Here is a 25,179-nt window from a genome sequence, read left to right on the forward strand (position 1 = left end):
AGGCTTGGTATGCCACCGCATCATTTGCGTCTCAAAGTTTGATCTGTCGTTATTATGTTTTGCAATCTGCAAGCGCCGAAACTATGTAATGGAACCCGACTGATTGTGACGCAGCTATCGAATACAAAGGGCTGAATGCTTGATTCAACGAATTTCTTTGAGTTCCAACGATTTGCCATTTCAGTTTCCAGCGAAAATTGCATTTGAGATGACACTCAACAGGACACAAGGATAGTCGCATAGTGTGTGCAATAAGTTTGGAAATTCTATGTTTTTCACACGGCCAGATATACGTGGCGTGCACACGAGTTGGAAAGCAATCTTTTCTGTACACCGGAACAGAAACCAAAAAATTTTGTTTATCAAGCTGCGTTACATTGAAAAAAAAAAATGAAATGATAAATTCAACTTTCTTTTCATTTCAAAACACATAATTTCACGCAGGACAACGGCTGCGGGGATAGCTAGTATATAGATATACATATATATATATTTTATAGAGTCTCCGACGTTTCTTCGTGGTGTTACAAACTTCGGACACGGACACAAATGATAACAAATTTACACATGCTAACTTCAACCTTCGAAGCAAAAATGTAGGGAAAAGGTTAAGTTTGAGTGTAACCGCACATTTTGTACTCTCGTTATTTGCTAATGTCGAAGGCGGGTAAAAACTTTCAGATGTTTCAAAACTGTGTAATATATTGAAGTCAACCTTTGAAACGCAATTTTTATATTAGGGGTATACAGGAAGTAATTGATCTTGACAACATCTGATTCTAACTAGACGGGCTACATGCCACACAGTACACGAGCGGTTAAAAAGTGATTTTTGGTCAAATAATCGGTCACAAGCGTCGATCGATGAAAGCAATTTTCGGTCGTCAGTCAATTTGTGCGGAACAAACCGTGCACACACCTTTCGTAAGCCCAAATGTTCGGTCAAATTGCGATTAGTTGATGTTTTTCGCGCACAGTTTCGATGGAATTTCCGGTGATCACAGATTTTGACTGGTCCATATATTGATCGTAATTTATGTCCTCACGACCACTTTGAAAACGTTGAAACCACTCATGCGCTCTACTACAGTAGGCAATCATCGCCATAAACTTTCATCAATTGAAACATTTCAGTAAGAGTTTTAAAACAAAATTTAATGTTCGCTCTTTCTTCGAAGCTCATTTTCGCACCGATAACACAAACGTACTGACACTTAAAACGCAATAACTTCACTTCCAATCAATGAAATGTCATGAAATCACTGGACACTCGATAAAGATAGCAGAGTCGACACATAGGTGGCGCCACCAGAAGGTGCTAGATTCAAAATGTCCTGTTTACTTTGGAAAGCACCTTGTATGCACATATATTAATTAAATGGTAAACGCTTGTTCCTAAAATTTTGGTGTAGCGAACTTTTACTTTAATTTTTAAAATATTCAATATTTTTGAAAAAGGGACTTTTCATATGGTGCATGATATCTGTTTTAGAAATTATTCGATATCGTAAAATTAAAGGTAAAAAAATATTAGCTTTCTTCAATTCGCCAAGCACTGGAGAGGAACCAATCGAACCACTCCCTGCAAAGATAGCGTGTAGAGAAATAATGAATCGAGGAAAGTTATTATAACATAATACCGAATAATGCCAAGAAAATTGTTTTCTACATATGTGAGCAAGAGTACATATTTCATTAATATAATTATAACAGGTTTGCCGGCCGGAAGAAATTCTGAATGCACCACACTTCGGTAATCGAAGAAAACTGTCAACATAACCTTAAGCTTTGGCCTGTTTTGACGTGGTTTTCGGCTTCGGCTCTCCTTTGCCGCGATATTCGGCCGATTAGTGGTCTGATTGTGGGTAGTGAGTATAGATCCAAGATTCATCGCCAGAAATAATACGTTTCATGACATTGTTTCACAGACTTTAACGCGAAATAAATGGAATGATTTTGGAAGCACTCATGCCTCCACTTTTCTTAGGACACAAGATCTTTCAAAATGGTTTTAACTGATCCTTATAATATTTCAACAATTTCAGTAACATATCTGGTTGTTAATCGTCGATTCTCAAACACCAATTCCTTTATTTTATTGACCAGTTGATGTTGATGGACGTCCAGGACGTAGTTCGTCGTCAACGCGTTTTCGACCCTTTTTGAAAAATTTGTACCAATCAAAAACACTTGGTCGAGTCAAAATATTTTCACGAAGGCCTCTTCCAACATTCTAAACGTTGCGGCACCAGAAATTTGATTCCGCACTCAAAATTGGAGCTCCTCTCTTGAGTAATTTCACTCATCGTAAAAATCGCCGAATGCCCTTTATGTACTTCAGAAAGGCAAGCGAATACTAATCACTAATGATTATTTTCATGTGACTTTTGGCACAGATATGACTGACAGTTATACCAACAAAAAAAAACTAATTTCAACGAATAGATTTTCGCTTGAAATTTAAATTAAAAAGTCTTGCTAATTTTTGCCCATAGGATCATCTAGATTCTAGATTATTGCTCTTCGTGCAGCATTTTAAAAGTTTTTTGTTTGTGGTTAAAAGAAATTTTAAAATATATTTACAATATACATTGTATATGTTAAAGTATAAAAATGTTCACAAAAGTTGTAGTTTTGTTTTTGTTTTCAATTTAAATAAAATATAAAAACAGTAACTAATGCCTATGAGCTATTAAATATAATATTGAAGTGCATCATTTTGTCGCTATACAATTTTTTTCGTTCCTACTTACAAACTTATGTAATTTACAATAGTTATTGGCACTGTGAATTATATTTTACGTATTCTAGATTCACCAGGGAAAACATAAAGCCCGCTTGAAGCGCGTTAACTAATTCCAGCGCTCATATAGCCATGTGCAACGCTCTGAACTCAGATTTCACATACATACATGTATAGGTATGTGTGTATGCATTGCAGAGCTTTTAGACTCAATTTTGACTGTAACGCAACACACATTTGCAGCAACTGGGCATTTTTACTTGTTCCTCCCGCAACTTGCCGTCGACCGACACAACCATGGTTCTATAGATGTAATTCTGCTTACAACGCGATGTGTAGAATTTCGGCAGTAGCTCGTGAAATCGGCAGGGCGTGTCCTCTTCGCTGTAGTTGGACAAAAGAGTTACGATAAGTTATGTCTAGAATTTGCGTTATGTAGGCTTACTCGCACTGTTCCACTAAAATACCCTGCTTGTGGTTCTCGTGTTGCACGACCAACAGCCATTTGGATTCCATCGTTTCCGCGGATTTCGGATATATTAAATGCGATCTGCTGGAGCAATAGTACTCCTCCTGCGGGTCCGAGTTCATACGTTGCGTTATGTCTGGCGGTGGCACGACATCGTCTTTGAAATATGATTTGAATTTCTCAAAATTGTTCTCATCAATTTTATCCAACCGCGAAGACTCCAAGTAATTTGGCACCTCCAAACAATAGGGTTTCCCCTTTAGCCGTTCTCCGCAGAGATACCCATCTGTAAGCAATGACCCACTCATTATGAAACATTGATCTTTTCTTGAGCTGTATGAAGGAATAATTATATTGATTGCTAATTACCATCGGAAAAGATAATCGCGTCGTTATTGCGATTGTTGTGTTGTGTATTTTGGTTATTATTGTTGTTGTTATTGGTGGGTGTACCTGCAGTTGTCGTCTGGAAAATGAGAAAATCGTTAAAAATCACGTTCAGTTTGCCGTCGGGTGATCTTTGCACTTTAAACATAACATCTGTTTGTGCCGGTTGCGATGTGTCCTATATGAAATATATTGAAAACGAGAAACAAACAGAAAGCGAAAGGAAAAGTGGTAAGATAGTAAGTGTAAGCGAGAGGAAGCTTTATAAAAGTTTATAGGAGAAAGGCAAGTGGAAAAGCATGTGAAGAAAGTGTGTGTTAGAGAAGCAAATTGCAGGTGTCTTAAAAGCTTTAAGCCTTGTGGGACTTACGTTGAAAAGTACAAGTCCCGTATCACTACCAATTTTAAAAATTCGATCCAAATTCGCTTCGAAATCTTTTGTTACCTGCAGAGTTTTGAAAATTATAAAGTAATTCGTTTAAGCAATTCAAAAGTTAAGTTGATTGGATTCTTCGTCTAACCTTCTTAGCTTCATTGGGCGAGCGTTTTTGTCGATTTGCGCGATAATCGTAAGTAAAGCCAGCAATGGGGCTAACTATCTGAAAATGTTAGACATGTGCGTCGGTTAGAAAACACTGAATAATTTTGAATAATTTTTTTTTTTCAATTGTAACAGTTAATAAACCCATTAATAACAAATGTATACAAAGACAAAATACTGTTATTTTTAGTTATTTAATTTTTAAAATTATTAGGTTTCACAAAACATTTAAGTGTTTCATTTTATTCGAGTGATCGAGGCTCCACACCATATTTCTTATAGAAGTAACTATTTACCCAGCTATAATCGCATAAGCGGTGTCTACGCCGATTAAGTGTATGTATGTTTAACCAAAAACGGAAATTGTCATTTGTCAATTTTATTTAGTGTAACTCCGAAACGAACTACGTATTTGGTGATCAAGATTAAACAGTTGACCATAAAAAAGTCAAACATCCTAATTTAAGTCTATGTAGTGGTTACATGCTGTGATTTGAAGGTGTGAACCGACCGACAACTGAACTACTCTTGATATACATAGTCGACAATTGATAGCGGGTTTTATGATACATAATATGACATAGTTAATCGTAAGCAATAAAAAAATTAATGTAGATTTTTTGATGACAGGTAATTTTGCATTTTAGGTGACGATATATTGAATATCTTCTACTTAAAATCAGGTAATATATAATAGTAGACAATCTTCTTCAGATTCGTCGAAACCTTTGGAATTTAGCATTAATATTGGAAATTGTTAACAGTTTAGTGAGTTTAAGCTATTGTCGGAGTGCACTTATAAGTACATAGTTATTATATGTTCCTGAATCGCGTTCCAGATTTATGTAGTTAAGCGAGAGGAAGAAAAAAATTTCCTTAAAGCAATAGTTATTAAGCAATTCAAGTAATAGGCAATTACGCAAAAACTGTGGGTTGATGGATAATGATTTCTATATTGCGGTTGAAAATGTCGATATAAGGCACACCACTTACATTACGAATTGTATTAAGACCTTTTTTAGATGTTTGTAAGCACAAATGAACAAGCAACAAACAAAGTTAAGAACAAAGAGTAACTTTTCCAACCATACCATTTACCTGGTACAATAATTCTTTAAACTACAAGTACTAAGCGAACTACAAGTAGATAATTGGGAATACTAAAATATACAGACTTTTTATTACTATAATATAGTATAGACTAATATACAATTGGGTTCTGCTTGAATGTTCTTTTTGAATTAAGTTAAGAATTAGCCTTAGAATTCGTTTAAGTTCATATAAAATGTTAAAAACATTTAGCATCGAAACAAATAATGTCAAATTAATGGTAAACAAAGTAAGCTTTGGTAGGCGAAAGCTTTAAATTTTGTCTGTACAAATATTTCTAATTTAGTTCCTTCTCCTGTGGGTGTTGTACGTAGTCTTGACTTAACTTATGTTGCCAAGTTTATACTACAAATCGTGTGAAGAGTCTTATATTTTTTAATAACTAGTTGAGTGTTTGCTTTCACCTACGAATAATGGAGTGGGTAGCTAAAGAAAGTGGAAAAGTGGCGTTAGTGAAATTTATGAGCTTCTCGAAAAATTTAATATTTCGAGAATGTTTTTTTATCGTATCCATGAAAAAGTACATCATAATCTAATTTTTGTAACAGCTTGCCCTTGTAACAGAACTTTCGGCACGCCCATTGTGACAAAAAAGCACTCAGAAAGTGTAATTAAATTCCCCGGGTAAATGATATTTGAAAAGAAAAAAGAATCCTTAGATACCAGCCCAAATATGAGCGCGACCCGTCAACCAGTTTGTTTTCAGCAGCTGCTTAAGTCGGTGCACCTCAGTAGATCGTTGCAATTTTTACAACGGATAATCGAACTAGGAATTTTTCTCAAATTTTGTAGTTCTAACCAAATTTCGTGCGCAATTGTTTCGAAAGTTGAGAAAGGCTTCAGATTTTCGAAGACGGTCGAGAGATCGTTGTAGGCATGCCTCGCTCTGGACGACATTCGACCTCTTCAACTTAAATACAACAAGTAAGGAAGGGCTAAGTTCGGGTGTCACCGAACATTTTTTACTCTCGCATGATAAAGTGATAATCGAGATTTAAGTATCCGTCATTTACATATTTTTTTATTTTGCTGTAAAATAATTTAGAATTAAATTCTGAGAGATTTACCGATATTTTCGGTGAAAAATTAGGTTAGGTTAGGTTAGGCACTGAGTTCTTCGTGTTCGATATCAGGGATCTTGAAAAGTTATAGTCCGATCACGACAATTTTTCCACAAGGGATACCTCAGCTCAAATACCGTATTTGTGTAAGGTTTTATTTCGCTATCATCATTAGTTCCTAATGTATATATTATACAGAAAAGGCATCAGATGGAATTCATTGGAAGAAGGCGTGGTTGTGAACCGATTTCGCCCATATTTCGTACATGTCATCAGGATGTTAAGAAAATATTATATACCGAATTTCATTGAAATCGGTTGAGTAGTTCCTGAGATATGGTTTTTGGTCCATAAGTCCATAAGCCTGAATGCGGCTTCCTTCTGCCATTTCTTCCGTAAAATTTTGTGTTTCTGACGTTTTTTGTTAGTCGGTTAACGCACTTTTAGTGATTTTCAACATAACCTTTGTATGGGAGGTGGGCGTGGTTATTATCCGATTTCTTCCAATTTTTAACTGTGTATGGAAATGCCTAAAGGAAACGACTCTATAGAGTTTGGTTGACATAGCTATAGTATTTTCTCAGATATGTACAAAAAACTTAGTAAGGGGCGGGGCCGCGCTCACTTTTTCAAAAAAAATTACGTCCAAATATGCTCCTCCCTAATGCGATCCTTTGTGCCAAATTTCACTTTAATATCTTCTTTTATGGCTTAGTTATGACACTTTATAGGTTTTTGGTTTCCGCCATTTTGTGGGCGTGGCAGTGGGCCGATTTTGCCCATCTTCGAACTTAACCTTCTTATGGAGCCAAGAAATACGTGTACCAAGTTTCATCATGATATCTCAATTTTTACTCAAGTTACAGCTTGCACGGACGGACGGACAGACGGACGGACGGACAGACAGACATCCGGATTTCACCTCTACTCGTCACCCTGATCACTTTGGTATATATAACCCTATATCTGACTCTTTTAGGAGTTACAAACAACCGTTATGTGAACAAAACTATAATACTCTCTTTAGCAACTTTGTTGCGAGAGTATAAAAAGAGAAGAATACTACTTGAAAATCGTCAAACAAGTGTTAGAGAGATGACAAGAGAATCTCTCGCGAGTCAGTTCGAATAATTTTGCTGGATATTTTGGGTATGCAACTCGTCCGATAAAGCTGAATATTTTTCTAAAAGCTTACCGTAAACAGGTCTCTATGGACATGCTGGATTGTTTGATCTCACATTCATGGTGGGCATTATAACTGCCGATAAGACATGGGTTCATGAGTTTGACATGCAAATCATCGGAATGGATGGAAAAAACAAGAGGAAACCAAAATAACCAGCCCAAAGTCGCTGAAAAATCAAAGTGATGCTCATTGTTATTTCGATATTCGTTTAGTGCATCATGAATTTGTTCTGAAGGGATAGACAGTCAATAAGAAGTACTATTTGGCCGTTTTGAGGAGTTTGCGTGGGAACACTTGTCGAAAATGGCAGGAATTGTAGAAGAACATTTCATGATTTTTACAAGATGATAATGCGCCATCGCACTGAGCCACGATTGTGACCAAATTTAAAGCCAAAACCGCATTGAATATCTTTGATCAATCAACGTATTCACCAGATTTGTCTCGGTGTGAAAATTTTTCTTGTTCCCTAACTGAAATTGACGTTCCGCGGAACCCGGTTTTAGTCGATCGAAGTGATAAAACAAAGTTCGCTGAAGGAGCTGAACGCCATAGCAAAGAGTGCTTTAGAAAAGAGTTTCGAAGACTGAAAAAAACGTTGGCATAAGTGTATTACATCTATTGTGGATTAGTTTAAAGACGACAAAATAAATACTGACGAATAATTAAAAATTTTGTGTTATATTCGCAATTTACAGGTACTGTGACATTAATATTAGTCGCTCTAAAAGAATTTGATGATTCACGTCTAGGAGTTTTGGGAATTACAAAGTAACAGCGTTCAAAGCTTAATTGATTTCCTATCAAATTTAATTCAAACACGCTGGACAATGCAATACTTTTATGTAACACGCATCAATACAAATTCTTGACATACAAGTTGATAATTAAACTCTAAGCATCAGAAAACCACCTGCGGTTTCAACAACGTGCAACGAACAACAAACAAATGAAACCAATTCGAACAGCTGATCGCTGAATTCATAAGTGGGCGAATATAATGTAGCCTAATGGGCCGACACACACTTTAGTAACTGGATTGTACCGTAGCTGAAACGCATAATAATTACTGTTCAGCTCATAACCGGCTTATTAGGCTTTGAAAAGCATCAATGTTAAACTTTACTAATAGCGAGTATTGTGGGCTCAATCGACACACGGAGCACACTTAAAACAATACTTTATCTCGGCTCTTTATCGAAAATATATTATTTCATTACTCATGAGTTTTGTGAGCACACATTTTATAGGCACATGAAGTAATAAAAAAGGCTGGTGCGTAAAAGAGTGTACAATTAGAGTTACGCTCTTGAGTGTGTTAAATGAGTACTGAGTGTGAAATCACCAGAATATTCGAGTGCATTACGAAAGTAATTAATGATGATGCGATTAATGAGCATTATATTGTATATTTTATAATATTTATTACTCAGTGATGAGCAATTAAAAACGCCAAAATTTTAAGCCAAATACGTTTTTTAAAACAGTTTTAAGCGTAAAACTCAAAAGGCAAGATATTTACTAACTTCTCGGAATTTCAGATACTTATATCATTACATGATCACCCTAATTGATGAAGGTTAATTACTACTTTATTACATATAATTAATATACATATACTGATGCTGTATGAGCGCATCTTTTTACAGAGTTGTAGGCCTTCGTATTTCCTACTACCGCGACTACTTTCGGAAAAGCAGAAACAGCCCGCACTGGCTACACTAAAGGGTATATACAGACAGGTTCTTGGGTATATGTAATATCATTGCTAATGACTCACTCTAGGCGTTTTTAAATGCGACTTGCTGCGTTCATTCATTATTTTGGTTTATTTCGTCAGCGCGACTGCATTTTGAACAGTTCCAACAGATTTTGCGGTTTTCACTGCACGTAAGATTTTAACCGCATGCTCACTTATAGGCTATTTAATGGGACATTAAAGCACTTTATTGGTACTTACATAGTACATGCAGACATTTGTGTAAATATAAGAATGAGAATATAAACATCAGAGTGAATAAATAAATAAATAAGGACATGAAGTCACTTATGAATCGGCAGAAAATCAGTTTTTGCACTAAATTAATGAAACGGCAAAAGAGACGTTGCAGTTTGTAAAAACTCATAAATAAATGCCGTTCCCTACGAATTAGGTTTCAAACATACATACATATATACCTATGTATGTATTTTAACAGCTTTTTTCTCTTGAAATATGTTGAGCGGGATAAGTCCTTCTAACGAACTGAATCCATTTACTGAGATATGGTCGAAAATGTGTATCCGAGGAAGAACTAAACTACTTTACTGGAAGAACTAGTCCAGGGCGAGTTATGGTTCCAGCTGCTTGAGGTTAGATATTAATAGCCGATTTTAAAAGTATTATATTATTAACTACCAAAGTTGAAAAATACCCAAGATGACATATAGATGGCGCTACTAGAATTAAATCCATATGATTAGTAGGTAGCCCTAACCTTCAAAAGGCCCGTGTATAAAATTGACAGCTGTTGAATCATTAGTTTGTGAATTATATAATTTTAATTGAAGCAACTTTTGTTATTATGAAAAAATGTTTTCTTGTCTTGATAAAATGTTGCTTTTTGAAGGAAAAAAATATAGTTGAAACCTCCGGAAAATCAAACTTCAATGATTGGTATGCTCAGTTTAGACATGGTGGAACGAACACTGAAGACGGTGAATGCACTGGACGCCCCAAAGAGATCGTTATCGATGAAAACATCAAAAAAGTCTATAAAATAATTTTGGATGATCGAAAATTGAAGTTGTTCGAGATAGCAGACATTCTCAAGACATCAACTGAAAGTGTTCATATCACTCACGAATAATTGGACATGCGAAAGCCCTGTGCAAATTGGATGCCACTCGAGCTCACTTTTGACTAAAAACAACGACGATTGATGATTCAAAGCAGTATTAGGAGATTTTTAAGCGTCATAAACACGAGCTTTTGCGTCGATATGTGGCAATGGATGAAGCAAGGTTCCATTATTACACTCTGAAATCCAATCGACAGTCATTCGAATGCACTGCACACGATGAATCCGCTCAAAAGCGTGGACAAACGCAACAAATTACTAGCAAAGTTACAGTGCTTGTATTTTGGGATACGCGTGGCATAATTTTTATTGCCTACCTTCAAAAAGGAAGAGCCACCAACAGCAACCATTGCGCAGCGTTATTGCATCGTTTAAAGAAAAGAAAGCATTGTCTCACAAATCAATGAGAATAAAGGCAAAAATTCGTGAATTTGGCTTCGCATAGCTTCCATATCCACCGTATTCTGCACCTCTGGCCCCCATCGACTGTCTCGAATAATCAGTCAATCAGCCCTGAAGAGAACTCTGTTGAACAAAAAAAACGAACCTACGATATGACGGGGCCTTTTCAATTGACATGTTATATATTACAGATATTCTTACAAAAATTAGATCGTATATATTTGAATATAAAAGAGCTTAAATAAAGTTTGAAAAAAATACTTGTTTTCACAGATAATATGGGAAATAAACTAACTGAACTAAAATAGTTAAATTCCTGCCAATCCATCTTCCACAGTACCAATTGCTTGTGCAGGAACGAATACTCGTATCAGCTTACTAATATGTTAGGACTTGATGTTCGGTTCGCACTTGTTATTTTCACTGCATGGTATACTCGTACGCATTACATACATACAAATTTATTCTTCCATTTCTTCGCCACAAATGTTTGTGGTTTTGCAAAGGCGTCCGTTTGCGGTCATCTCAATCACGGTCAATGAATTTCAAAATTAATCGGGGTGACGTGAATAAGCGCGATGTGAAAAAGAAAGTACACGCAATTGACAATTTTCGATTTATCCCATTGGAATTGATAATGTGTGCTGCATAAATTTTACAGGTGAGTGTACAACTAAATTTAGCATTATTGTTACACAAGTTGAATAAGTACAACTGCAAAAAATAGCCATCGTTAGTAAAAAGTCAGTGTATTTAAAATGAAATGTGATTAGTGGAAATTTCATTTCACGACAATCGTAAAAAGAAAACTACAATTTCTGTCGAAAAAGTCCCTTTTCGCCTACACAAAAGTGTGATCAATTACACGATGCTCATGTCATGAAGATTCCACCTACATTGTAATTATTGCTATTAATAATAAACAATTTTCATTACAGCAGGTCCAGAGAACAATAACAATAAGAAGAGAAAAAAAATAAAATCAAACTGTAAATTCATTGAAATGCTTTCATTAAAATGCATTGTATGTCTGCTAAAATAATGTGTTTGTGTGCCCGTAATTAACTTTCGTGGAATCAGCATTTTATGAACTCTCAGCTTACAAGATATTTATTATCAGCGTCGAAATCAGTTTCAAACAATCAACTTTATATTACACTTACTAACATACATTGCACCTAAGTGAGCATTAATATGGGTCGGTTTTAATGGAAATACTAACGAGATTTCCTGTGAAACACAAAGTAGTAGAAATTGTTATGATTAAACATTTGAAAAAAAAAATGTTTACATCAGGTATATGCCGGAATTAGAGAATATAATCAAATATTAGTCATCAAAAATCGCTTCGATGTGTGTGAGAACCAACGTAAACAAGTTTTTTACAAATGTTCATGCAATAAGCCTCACTAATGCCTAGGTCACATGACGATCGTGCAATATCAGGTGGAATACCAGGTAGAATAATAATATCAATAGTTTCCACAAAAAGTGATTATTGACGACCTTCACGAAATTCATTTTGGAATGATTTCTGAACTTGATTGAATTCACCATATCATCCATGATTGATCCTTGATAAAGCTTCATCGTTAAAAATTTAATTAAGTTCATCCATGGACTGTTGTTGAGATTATCGACGACGAAAGTTGTAAAACTAATCGCGATTTAATTTAATTTTTGACGGAGATGAATATTTTAAGTTACTGTAAAGTACACGAATAGCGCTCATATGTCAAAACGTTCATAAAAAGATTGTTTGCTACCTAAATCACCGTTCAAAATCGTTTGAAGCCAACACAAAACATCAAGTTTAGCCAAATCTGTCTAGAAAATACTGTTGGTTTCCATTTTAACTCCCATTTTGAGGAAAATACTAATGCAGTACAATCAGCTGTAACCAAAGAGAAAAAGTTCATACACCTTCTACGAAATATGCACATATCATTTATCGGATGGAAAAATTTTTATTTGATAAGATGTAGCAACGATGTTGGTTCATCGTGGGTAACGCTAAATGACCTTCAGCTTTGGCCTTTGAACTCTTGACGACTGTTGCTGTGAAACCGAATTATGTGTGGATTTAGCTCTTAAGGATTTTGGTAGAGGTCTGAGCTGGTGGTTGCTGCCTCCCTGAGTATGATGGGGTGAAACTCATCGGAAATGGCGAACTTCCCCGTCCCGTTAAAACTCTGACAGGTCTCAGAGTACGTTCCTCTCTATTGTCGTTAAGATGCCGTTGTAGGTGTAAGTTCAGACGATTTCTTCTTTGCGCTGGTCGACTCTGAACGTATAGTCCCATAATGGTATGCGTCAAACCTCGATTTGCACTCATTACTGAGACAAACTTGTGTCCATTAAAGGCGACTACCATCCTGGGGGACGAATAACGGCTCTGAAGGGACCCTTTTTGCATGAGCACTATTAAAAAAACAAATGTTGGCCAGTTGTCTGAGCAACACGCCAATACACTCGAGTGTACCAAGAGGGTGCTAAGCGCGAGCAAAGACATTAGGACAAGACCGGACGTAACTGAAACCAAACCAGCAGTCAAGCGACAAAGGTCGCATTACGGCGGATTTAGTTTGAGTTTATTCTTCATACATCTCGACATATCACAGAACAACAGTAACGTTAGATTTCAGACAGATTCTCAGAAAATAGCACCACTGAGAGTTCATAATGGTTTTTAAGATGCGTTTATTTTGTAAAAGGTAATTATTTCGCAGAAAAATGTTTTTGCTACAAGAGTTGCAATACTTTCGTTTCGATGTATGTATGTATAGCTCGTGAAACTTATTTGCAGAAAATTGTATAGAAACAATTAGTACCTGAAGTACCTTTGTAATCAAATAACTTATAAAAAGGTGTTTTGAGTTTAATGGAAATTATTCTTGTTTGTGCGTATGTAAATTGACTCCATGGAAGGTGGCGTGTATAATTTCAAATTTTATTTAAAAACTCTAAGGTTTCGGATAGTTTATTCATTACAAAAACGACGCATTATAATGCCAATTACATGCAGTCTAAGCAACAACAACAATTAACACGAGGAAATAGTGGATTTTCCAGTTTGTTCTTGGCTGTTTATGAAGTTAGAAATTAGCAAAACAAAGAGTATGAAACTAATTTATTAGCGCAGAATGCAATGCAATTAAATTTAAGCGTATTATTAGCAGCAACAATTGACATTTTCGCATGAGAAAATACCTTCAGCGACAATTTTACCGGATAATTGTTCAGAAATAGTTTGCGATCGTGTGGTCACATGACTTTTCAAAGCTGATCAAGTTATTTTTAATTTCTACAATACGAAATACACAATGTAAGTTCTACTTGTATATAAATGTGGTAATTAAATTGAATAGCAGAAGCGCATCTGTTTATACTATGAATATAAAAATATGTATATGTACATACCGTATACATATCATTATATGGCATATAATTTGAATTCATTTGTAGTTCACCGCGATTTGACCCAACCGTTGAATATTTGTTTAGAATGTTCACATTAGCTCTGTTTGAAACCCTCATTAAAATATAATGAATAAAAATGAAGGGCCACCTATGCCATAGGCTTTGAGTGCGGATTCGAAAGGTCCATATTTGAATGATTAAATGGGTGAACTAGTGAATGCACGCATACTACAAGTTAAGCGTAATCAATTCTTAATATTTATATTACATAAATAACACAACTCTTAACAAAAATGTTCTTGAACTTGATAGCTTTGATCATTTTAATGCGAATTGATTCATGAAAGTATTGAATATGCAGGGCCCAGTGGAAGGGGAGCTCCCTCCATTCTCCTAAATTTTACTAAATTTCTACACACTTACTACTTTTTTGCTTGTATAGAATAAGTGTAATACGACGAAGTGTTTTATGCTCTTATCAAATCTTAGGTTATGGTCCACATAATCGGCCAATTGAGTGTAATATCGTAACCCATCTTGAGACCAAGCATTCATTATTGGATATAATTTGATCGAATAGCTGAGAGTCTACGCGAAAATCGTGGAGAGTCGATTCGGCGCCATTCGCAGCAATTCTTAAATTGAAAGCAAACAAAATACACCTTGTGCAAGAACTGAAGCCGTTCGACATTCCCAAGCGACATTCATTCGTTCTGCGGGCTCTTGAAAAGTTCCGAGAAGAATCGACGTTTTCGAGCCAAATTTTGTTCGGCGATGAGGCCTATTTCTATCTCAATTGGTATCTAAACAAGTGGAATAGGCGCATTTGAGAGGAAAAGCAACCTGTAAAGATTCAAGAGTTGTCATTTCATCCAGAAAAAATCAACGGTTTGGTGTGGTTTGTGGGCCGGTGGAATCATAAATCCATATTTCTTCAAAACATAACCGTCAATGGCGACCGTTAACGCGCCATGATAACCGACTATTTGATATCTAATTGAAGCTCGTGGCCTTGACGACATTTGGTTTCAACAACACGACGCCACTACCCACATATCGCATTAATCAATTAATTAACAGAGCACTTATCAGATAATTTCACATTTTGGGCTGGTCGATTGGTCACTGAGATCGTGTGATATTACACCGTTCGACTTTTTCCTGTGGAGTATATTCAAAGTTTAAATTCTATGCTTCGATTCAAACCTTGGAGCACGAGTGTCATTCGACAATCGAAATGCTAGTCCGAATCAGCAAAAAGTGCACTGAACGTGATACGTAGTAGCGGTCAACATTTTAAAGAGATTATCTTCAAAATGTAAATGGGATGTTCTTTAGAATTATAATAAAAATACTCCATTAAATTTTAATCTTCTGCGTTTTCTCTTTAAAAAAGTAAGGAACCTCGTAATGGATCACCTTTTATATATGTATGTATGTACGTCGAAAGGGTATACCAAAACTTGACGGTTAATAAAAAGACAGAAACATCTCATTCGCACGGTTATTTATAGCACTAATTAATGAAAAGAACCACTTTTGAAATCTTAAAATTTTCTAATCATCAATTCTTTAGAAGTTAGAAGTGGGCTTTTCGAGCTCTGACGGCAGCGACTGCGTCGATAATTGTCTGAAAATCTAACTTCTTGATTAATGCTGCCTTTAGCCATGGTGTTGCTAGTCTTGAAATCCCGCCCTGTGGCGAGCATGATCGATTAGTTTTTGATGCTTACTAAAGTACTAATGTAATGAAATATACTGCTATCAAGGTTATAACTGTACAGGAAAATGAAGCTTGGAAAAAGTTTGTTTTGATGGAAAAATACCAAATTATAAAAAACTATGAAAAATATCCAGACAAACTTTAAGACTCTAAGAGGAAATATGAGTATCAAACTAACACTGATGTGCATCCATCCGGTTAAATTTTCGGATAAATCATTGAAATATGAGAAACAGCCTTTCCAGCAGGATAGAAAACTGAATGCCTGTAAACTAGAAAATTATAAAATAACCTTTGAAACAAAGTTTTTACTACAGTATAGCATATGTTTTCGATATTTATCCCTGTTTATAAAGATTTGCAAATAAACGAGAGCAAAACCTACGCAACTTTTTTATTAAATGTTGAATATTTATTTGTTATAAAATGGTAAAGAACAGGGTTGTTTATTTAAAGGCAGCTAACAAAGGTTCTCTGCAAGTTATAATAGCTATGTATGTTCGTCAGAAGAAACAAATATTTTTCTTTCTGATAATAATATGTAGCAACAATTGAATAAATAGAGTACCACATGAAAAAAATGGAGCGGAATGGAGTTTATATACAAATATATACATCCACTTTTATGAACGTCGAACCCTAAAACAGTTTGAGTTTGAGGCAAAGTTTAAGTTGATAAAGAAAGCCAGGGAGTAAATGAAACTGAAAATTGCAAATTTTTTCTAACTCTATTTGAGTGTGAGAGCTGTACATGCGGATATTGAAGTTGTTTCTTTAAGTTCGAAAGTAGAACTTAGAATAGTGCTGGAATCATCATGTTGACATCAGAAAGATAGTAGAGCATCTCAAGTACTTATACCTTTTGCAGAAACGATGTACTTGTAGTATTCGCAAAATAAACCCTTGACAACGAAACTGACGACCCTGCAGTCATCAAACGCATCATTACGTGACGGAACGTAGGTAGACGATTATGATATTTAAGTTAAATAAAGAATACTACTTGGTCATTTTGAGGCTTCTACTTGAGAAAATTCGTGGGTAGATAATTCATAGATTTTTCACCACTTTGATGCAGCGTCACATACCAGCAAGATGCTAAGTGATCTTTTGATCAAAGTCGAAACCAGAGTCATCATTTAGCCACCATAGAGGCCTTCTCTGGATTCTTGAGATTTTTTCTGTTTTAAAAACTAAGAAATCCGGTTCGAAAAAAACATTTCATTGAACCCATTAAAAGTCATTCGTTGCAGGCAAACAGCCGAGGTATACAACGTGTGTTTAGAAAATTGAGACATGCTTGTATTGGCTCAAAGGGAGTTATTTGGAAAACGATATTAGCATTTTTATTTAACTAACAGAAACTTTTAGCACTAAGCTTGATCTAAGTAATCTTAAGTCATCAAATTATTAATAACACATCATTGCAACAGAGCTGTCGAAACACATAAATATTTACCAGAATAAAAACGCTTAAATAACTAAATGATTTTGTTAACACTTTATTTTGAACGCACTTCAAATCGAAGACGACAACAACCTATTAGAAACCGAAACATTTCAGTGCTGTGAGTTGGAAAATTGGATTGAAATTGTTTTTCCGAAAATAGTCACAAATCTTTAACAGAAAAGTAAGTAAGACATCATTCTACCATTAACTTAAATTAAACGAAAAACTGAAGACACGACTCTTAGAAGAAGCGTGAACAAACATCTGCCGAATTGTGTGTGTATTGTCATATTATTGACAATGTAAATGTTTGTGTGAACCAAAGTAAATATTATGTAACGTATATTTGTGCACCGCCTTGCATGGAAGGCGTAGCTTCGAAACAGCTTATTGACTAAGCGACCTGAGCGCGATGAGCCAATAATTTAAGTCAAGCTCATAAACGTTGAAAATAATTTATTGTGCAGCCGTTTGTAAGAAGAAATTGCGACTTGAACACTTCACGTTTGAGATAATTTGCAAATGCAAAGTTTGCATAACTGTAAACTGAAATTCATTGCGGTGGCAATTAACACATTACATCAAGCAACCGAACATTTGACTTTGTAGAAAAACTAGCCCCGAGGGTGGGTGATTTAAAGTATAATGATATTTTAAATACAGCAGGCGGTAAGCTGATATTCGCAATCTTTGTCTGTAAGTTAGTAAAAATGCGATTCAAATTCGAACGCGAATTCTGAAAATGCAAGTGATTTAGTTTGAAAAGCTAATCGTTAAAGATTTGTTCTTGGAAATTTATAAATATGCAAGCAAATAATGCAGGTGAAAAGCATGCATACATATGTGTGGGAACTTCTAAATGATTCAAGAGATAATTTCGCTTTTCGCGGATGTACTGAATTAACTAGAAAAGTATTGGTTATTATTAAATATTATAAATAGTATATGACAGAGAGGCTGAAATGTCCGAAAGAGCGCTACTAACCTACAAAATATAAGTACTTTTTAACAATTGAATTAAGACAATGAGACTGTCGAAATAGTAATTATTCGGGTACATAAAAGTTTTGTAAAAAGTCTGCGGCTTACGGCTCATACCGTAGGCAATGTACCATGACTATTTTTTAAAGGCAAAATTACTTAGAATTACTTTCGTCTTTATTGCATTGTCTAGATCTGACACTATCCACACCTTCCTGTCCTCAGACCTTCGGGTGATACAAGTAGAGGTACTTTTTCAATAACCTTTTTTTGACGGAACACACTTGAGATGTATCAAGCAGTCATGTTACTTTTGTTCAGTATTGTTTGACATTTCATGATGGAAAGACTTACGCCTGAACAATGTTTCCAAAACGTTCAACTTTTTTACGAAAATTCACGTTCACTAACGAATATGTTTCGCGCTCTTCACTCAACTTATGGTCAACATAATCGGCCATCACCCATCTTGAGATCCATCATCCATTTTTAGTTAATAGAGTGTAGTCGAAAAGTCTTTTCGTATTTCTAATAAAACTTCAAGTATATATTTTTTTTTTTAATTTAAAGTAATCTTTAATGAACCAAATACATATGTACCATTTTGGTCGACCAATTTTGCCATTTTTCCCGCTAGAGACATTATTCCATCATCGTTTTTTTCGATTTCTTGCTTCAATCTCGTCAGTTGTTGACAGTTAAATGTAAAATCAATTGTTCGGATAGGTTGGATCACATTATTGTCGTATTTGATCCACTGTTCATCTCCTACTATCATTCGCTTCAGGAAAGGTTCGATTTCATTTCGTGTCAGCAAAGAATCGCAGATGTCTATTCGATCCATTAAATTTTTGCACAGAAGATCCATGTGGTACCCAGACATCGAGCTTATTTTTGTAGCCAGCCTTTTTTTAATTGGTTCGAAACCGTTTGATTTTGAATGTTAAGTTCCTTAACGATGTCTTGGCAGCTTATGTAATGGTCCTGGTCAATATTTTCCATAATTTCATCGACTTTTTCGACGATAGATCGACCAGAGCGAGGTGCATCTTTCACATCGAATTTTCCAAAACAGTAGCGCGCGAACCCTTGTTGTGCTACACGAACTCATACAGTATCGTCTCCGTAAACTTCACAAATTGGTGGCTGAGGTGGCATTCTTTCATTTTTTATATAAAAATGGCATTTATCAAAATTTGTTTGGATAAATGAAGCTTAAAATCTCACCTTTCTAACACTATATGGAATGACAAAATTTTATCGGTAGCAGTGGAGATATACGACTAACAAATAAACTATACAAAATACGAATAGACTTCTTCGACTACCCAATACTCGACTGTATAGAACAGGTCAAGCACGCAGTGAAGAAAATATAACAGCCTCCGGAACGAATACGAAGACCGCGGAGAGTCTATTCGGCGCTGTTCGCAGCAACAAGATGTATGGATCGAATTTGTGCATTTTCCGTAAAGATCTTAAATTTAAAACGTACAAAATACAAATACATTTACTGCCGGTGAAAACGAAACCTTCAAGCGTCACGATAAGCGACTATTTGATATCTGAAATTGAAACACAATCGCACCAATCAATAGATTTATTGAGAGAACATTTGGTGAGCAGATAGTTTCACTTTTTTGGGCGGGCGATTGGCCACCAAGATCGTGTTATATCACATCGTTATACTTGGGGATATGTAAAGTCTGAAGCGTATGCGGACAAATCCGCTTCGATTAAGGCCTTATAGCCATGTACCATCTGAGACATTTGAAAGACATAACTTTCAAGGAATAAATGCCAAGGAACGTTCTTTTATAAATGCAACTTGATAAGGCTATTGAGGTTCAGAATATAAATTCAATATATTATATAAAATCGGACTAGGCACAGACAATATGCATTTGTAAGTTTTTATGAGTATTAATAAATTAAAATATTTGAAAATTAATTATATACTCTCGCAGCATAGTGATACAGAGTAAAGTAGTTCACCTTAAACTAATGGGGACAGATAAGGAGGTTTATCGCACATATTTCACGAAGTACCAAGCTCGGTGAGAGGAGCACATCTTCATGCACTGCAAAAATTGATGAAATCAATTGATAAGCACTTTCACTCTCCATTTAACAGTGATGCTAAAAATTAGTAAAAGCGCGATAACTCATTAAATAAATACGTCACAGATATTAAACTTTACAGCCGAGATGGTGGAGAAGGGTCACAATTGGGCAATGTACGTGGCGCCGAATTTTCTACTCGAAAAATTTTGTGCATAACATTAATTGTGATGACGAGTAGTAGCAGAAATTGCAATCAGTCCAGATCTTTCCTTAGTACCACTTTATGCAATATAATGAACTCGAACTTTCCATTTCACTATATGTTGGTCCAATGTGTGCAATTTTATTTAATAACCATAATGTGGTTTAGCGCTGAATGTGAGCGAAATTTCTCCGAACTACGTATTCCTAATATTATATTAGGTATATATAATAATCACCGTGATGAGCTTAGTCATCCATCCATCCATCTAACTGTCCCTCTGTAGATTGTCAAATATATGCAAGCTAGTCCCTCAGTCTTTGGGATAACGATTTGTAAGTGTTTCTCTTCCAAAGAAGCTACTTATTTTTCGGAACCGTCGTTATTGGAACTCAACGTCTGTAGAATATAGCGACTCTAAACACTGACCGATCAAAATGAAGTTTTTTTATTGTAAACCTTTTCATTTGGCGAAATATTTTCATGAATTTCGGCAAAGTTTACAAGTATATAAGGCTATACGATCTCCAAATATATTCTTCTTATTGGACCACTATAGCTTACAGCTGCTATTCAAACTGGTTGCCGGTATAGTCGAAATTATATGTAAGTATATTGCTCATATAACTATACGTAATTGATGACTGCGAATGATAACACAGCTCTGAGTTGCGCTGTTCAAGGAAAATTTCCTGAGCTTTGAGAATGAAGTTGATGTTCTGTAGACCAATGAGTCAGACTTAAATAAAGACAGGCCACACAAAAATTCAGAGTTTGAATATGAACGTATGTACAGCGACTGATAACATTTCATGAAATTGCAAGATGTTACTAAATTTATTTTAAGCTAATTTCTGAAACAAAAACCACATATATGCACTCAGTTCCATAATTAGCAGATTAACTCCGTACACCACACATATGTACATACATATTAGTAATATAGCAAAAGCAGTTAATAAAAGCGGTGTAAAGTAAAACAGCTTTTGAATCAGCATTATTGTTGTAGCACTCACCAGAAACAAATAAGTGAAGAACAAAAGCGGCAAAGCCGGCCGCGAGCACCAAGAAGTTGTGTGGAACATTTTTAGACTTCTGATTCAGCGCAGTACGCTTTGTCACAGCAATAAATTAGGCAGAGTATTCAAGGCACAAGGCACACTTGGTGCGCAGCACAAAAACGGATTTTATATTTTTGATTTTTTTTTTCAAATTTGGCACGCTTTAGAGAATTTCCCAGAAGCTTGAGAATGTCGTGTACACCAACTGTTTGGGCTGCGCGCTTTTATCACATCCGCGACATCAACACGTGCGTCGTGTGCGCCCAAGCGAAAACTCAAATCCACACTCAGACTGGTATTTCCACTGGATATTCGTTTGTTTGTGTACGCTTCGGTGTTGTCTACAAATAACCGAAGCCCGAAAAACACGCTATATTGCTTCCTACTTTAACTAAATTTAAGTGCGATTATTTTGTTTGCTGCTCTTCACTACACTTTTTCATACATTTTTGTTTTTGCTGTCTGCTTATTAAATTATCGGTTTATTATTTTGCTTTTTTTATTTGTTTTTCACTTTTGCTTTGTCAATCAGCAGCGTGATCCGTTGTTGTTTGCTTTGCACGCTAATCGCTGGGCACTGATCGAGCTCCGTTCGCCGAGCGTTGCTTGTTCAACCGTCACAGCTGTGGCCACGACTGATAGTGAGTAGACCGTGGACGCCACAACAAAGCTTCGACCGAGCTTCCGAGTTTCAAGTCCAACGCTGCAATCAAGGCGACAGCAGCTTCAAATTATGCTTAAACGCTCTCCCAACTGATTCGTCGCTACGGTGCGCGCTCTTTACCTTGCAATGCCGCCGAACGGCTGATCGGTCTCCACACTCACTAAATGACAGCTGATCGCCGCAAAGGTGAGAGGTGCGTTAAATGTTTGCTTGTTTAGTTTTCGTTTTACTCAGCTCTTCCATATTTAACCATACCTATAATATTGTGTATCTCTCACTGAACACTGGCTGAGACCTGCTCATTTAGTTATGGTTGCTTAACTATTTTTAGCATCCGCACAATCCGTTTTTGCACTCAGATAAAGCTCAAATTACTTTAATAATTACAAAGAATTGGTATATCTATTTACATATAATTTGTTAGGCCTTACTACTATATTTAGCGTAAGCAGAGAATAATGAATGTAGAACTCGCATGATCAGAATCAGTTGCAGAGATCTTGGAAATTTCCGCATTGCATTCCATGAAACACATTAGATCGCGTCAAGTGATCCGAACAACAAGTGATGTATTAATTCATGTATTAATTAATTCAGTTAGTTTGGTGAAGTAGGTCAATATATTATTTCGAAATATTTAATATTATTAATTTTCATATTTCAAAAATTTTCGAAGATAACTAAAATTTGGTTCCGCTCGAGTTCAGTCTACCTTTCTTTTTTGGATTATCAGCAAAAATTCTGGGAATTACCCTTACTGATTAACAACTATCGCTATGTGCGATAGAGGAAGCGGACCTTTGAACTTGAATCTCTTTGAACTTTTGAATCAGATGTAGTGAGAGCTTCCATATTGTGTATTTAAAAATAGCTTTTTGTGAACATATGTATGAATGTATTTCAGCGATTTCATTTTAATAATCTTTCTCCTATGGATGTTTATGAAATAATACCAAACTCAAATAAAAAGTGCTGAGTTAGATAAGTTTAAATCTAAAAAAATTTTGAGAATACAAGTTTCTCTTAATGGAAATTTGACGAAAAGTCAACACTGTTTTTGTCACACAAACTTTGTGATGTTTTTTGTATATGTCAGTGTACTCTCATTAACAAATAAAAAAAATTATCTTTCGAATCCGTCTGGTTATTTTGTGACAGCTACATTTATCATTTCACACCATAGACACGTTTTTCTTAAATAACTTAATTTATATAACTGTATAACTATTTTATCCGATGAACTTACATCATATGGTATATACGATAGCTATATCGTGTTATGTGTGTGAAGAGTTAACTTTTGAATATCAGCGTCGTAATTTCACGTCATTAGAAATTTGGATGCTGTGAGTTACGAAGAAGGCAAGAGGTTCCATCAAACACTTTCTCAATGGAGAAGCGCTATCATGGTATTGAAGCTCAGGAATGCTAGCAAACGTATATGGAAGTCTTAAATAAACCTTCCAGTAGTAGACCTAAGCCCGTGTGGAATGCGGGACTGGCATCATATCTTTATTACGTTCTTGTCTAGGTTATCATGCACTCATCTCAAATTATGATTGAACATTTTCCAAACAGTAGCTACGTATATCGTTATTTATTTTTTATGTTACATGTTCTATCATCTAAATCATCTAACAAAGTAGAGGCAATGCCTGACGATGCATCTGCCGGTTCCACATGGCATATCCAAAACAAAACGCTTTGTTCACTAACAGCAATCAGTATGATTTATGTACATACATATGTGTATTAACAAAAATCACTGTATCCTAGCAGAAGCTGTGTGATGTTTTTTGTTTTCTTTTTTTTTTTGAATATTACCACATGTTTGCACTTTTTAAGAAAATATGTTTTGATGTCACAAGAAACCTGACATTTAAATTTTTCATTCATATATTATTATTATTATCATATATTATTGTTTAGTGGCCCTAGTACAATTGCAATTTCATAAGAATTTTCATGTCATCAACAAGTTAAAATGTTGTTGATTTGGGTTATTACTTGTACTTTTGAATCACTACATAAAAAACATAAAAATTAAAGTCTACTTCTAGGCTTAGTTTTAAAGCTTCACTTAAATCAACGTCAATAACCAAAGTACGTAAGCTTTCAACTTGAGCTTAAAAATGTGTTTTGCATTAGTGCTTTTTAACCCTTGTGGGAACTTAAGGCCAACCTCAACCAATACAACAGCTGTAAAAGGAATGTTTGTTTAAGTGAGAACTGAAGATAGTTTTTCGCATTCCAAAAATGAAAACTCTTGTAAAAATATTTTCAAATTCCTCACAAAATCATATGCTGTAGTGCAACTATAGCAACCATGACTTCTATCAAGCTGAATCGATGAAGATCTCTGCCTATCACATAATAATAATCATTCGTTTCTATATACTATGCTATATACATTGTAAAAAACAGCACTCGGAAATTATAACTAAATTTCCCAGGTAAACGATATTTCAAAAAATTGTATTTTGCTAAGTTGGCAGGTTTATCATTAATTAGTAGGCTAAATATAAGCGCGTATCTGGACATTCGGATATCCTCACAAGCTTTTACTGCATACCGGATCATCTGCATCATGGAATCGCCATACCGAACTCTGGCGGCTCCTTCCCTGCCCATATACCGACGAGGGAGGTATGGGTGGGAAAAAGCCGTTGGAGGAGGGGGGCAGCAAGCTTCTTCACGGATGGGTCAAAGCTTGGGGGGAAGGGTGGTGGAGGGGTCTACTGTCGGGAACTCTCTATCAACTCTTGTTTTAGACTTCCCGACTACTGTAGTGTATTCCAGGCTGACGTCGCAGCCATCAAGGTAGCAGCAGCTTTGCTGCTACGGAGTGCAGCCACCTTCAGAGAAGTGACCATTC

General features: G+C 35.6%; 1 protein-coding gene across 4 annotated transcripts; it reads right to left on the reverse strand.

The window, feature by feature from the left end:
• Positions 1 to 2,626: 2,626 nt before the first annotated feature.
• On the reverse strand, positions 2,627 to 22,466 carry LOC105233457 (protein spaetzle). Of its 4 annotated transcripts, XM_019992891.3 has the most exons (7): positions 21,596 to 22,457; positions 4,121 to 4,198; positions 3,970 to 4,044; positions 3,739 to 3,777; positions 3,582 to 3,678; positions 3,189 to 3,498; positions 2,627 to 3,127 (listed from the first exon to the last, which is right to left on the reverse strand). In XM_019992891.3, the coding sequence occupies exons 1-7, from the start codon at positions 21,662 to 21,664 to the stop codon at positions 2,953 to 2,955; spliced, it is 843 nt and encodes a 280-aa protein (XP_019848450.1). In that variant the 5' UTR covers positions 21,665 to 22,457; the 3' UTR covers positions 2,627 to 2,952. The 4 variants fall into 4 exon arrangements, with proteins under 4 accessions (XP_019848450.1, XP_019848452.1, XP_019848449.1 ...); XM_019992893.3 differs by lacking the exon at positions 3,739 to 3,777 and having other exon boundaries at positions 21,596 to 22,466; XM_019992890.3 differs by having other exon boundaries at positions 3,582 to 3,777.
• Positions 22,467 to 25,179: the final 2,713 nt, after the last annotated feature.

This window comes from Bactrocera dorsalis, chromosome 2 (assembly GCF_023373825.1).
Source record: "Bactrocera dorsalis isolate Fly_Bdor chromosome 2, ASM2337382v1, whole genome shotgun sequence".
Taxonomy (NCBI): domain Eukaryota; kingdom Metazoa; phylum Arthropoda; class Insecta; order Diptera; family Tephritidae; genus Bactrocera; species Bactrocera dorsalis.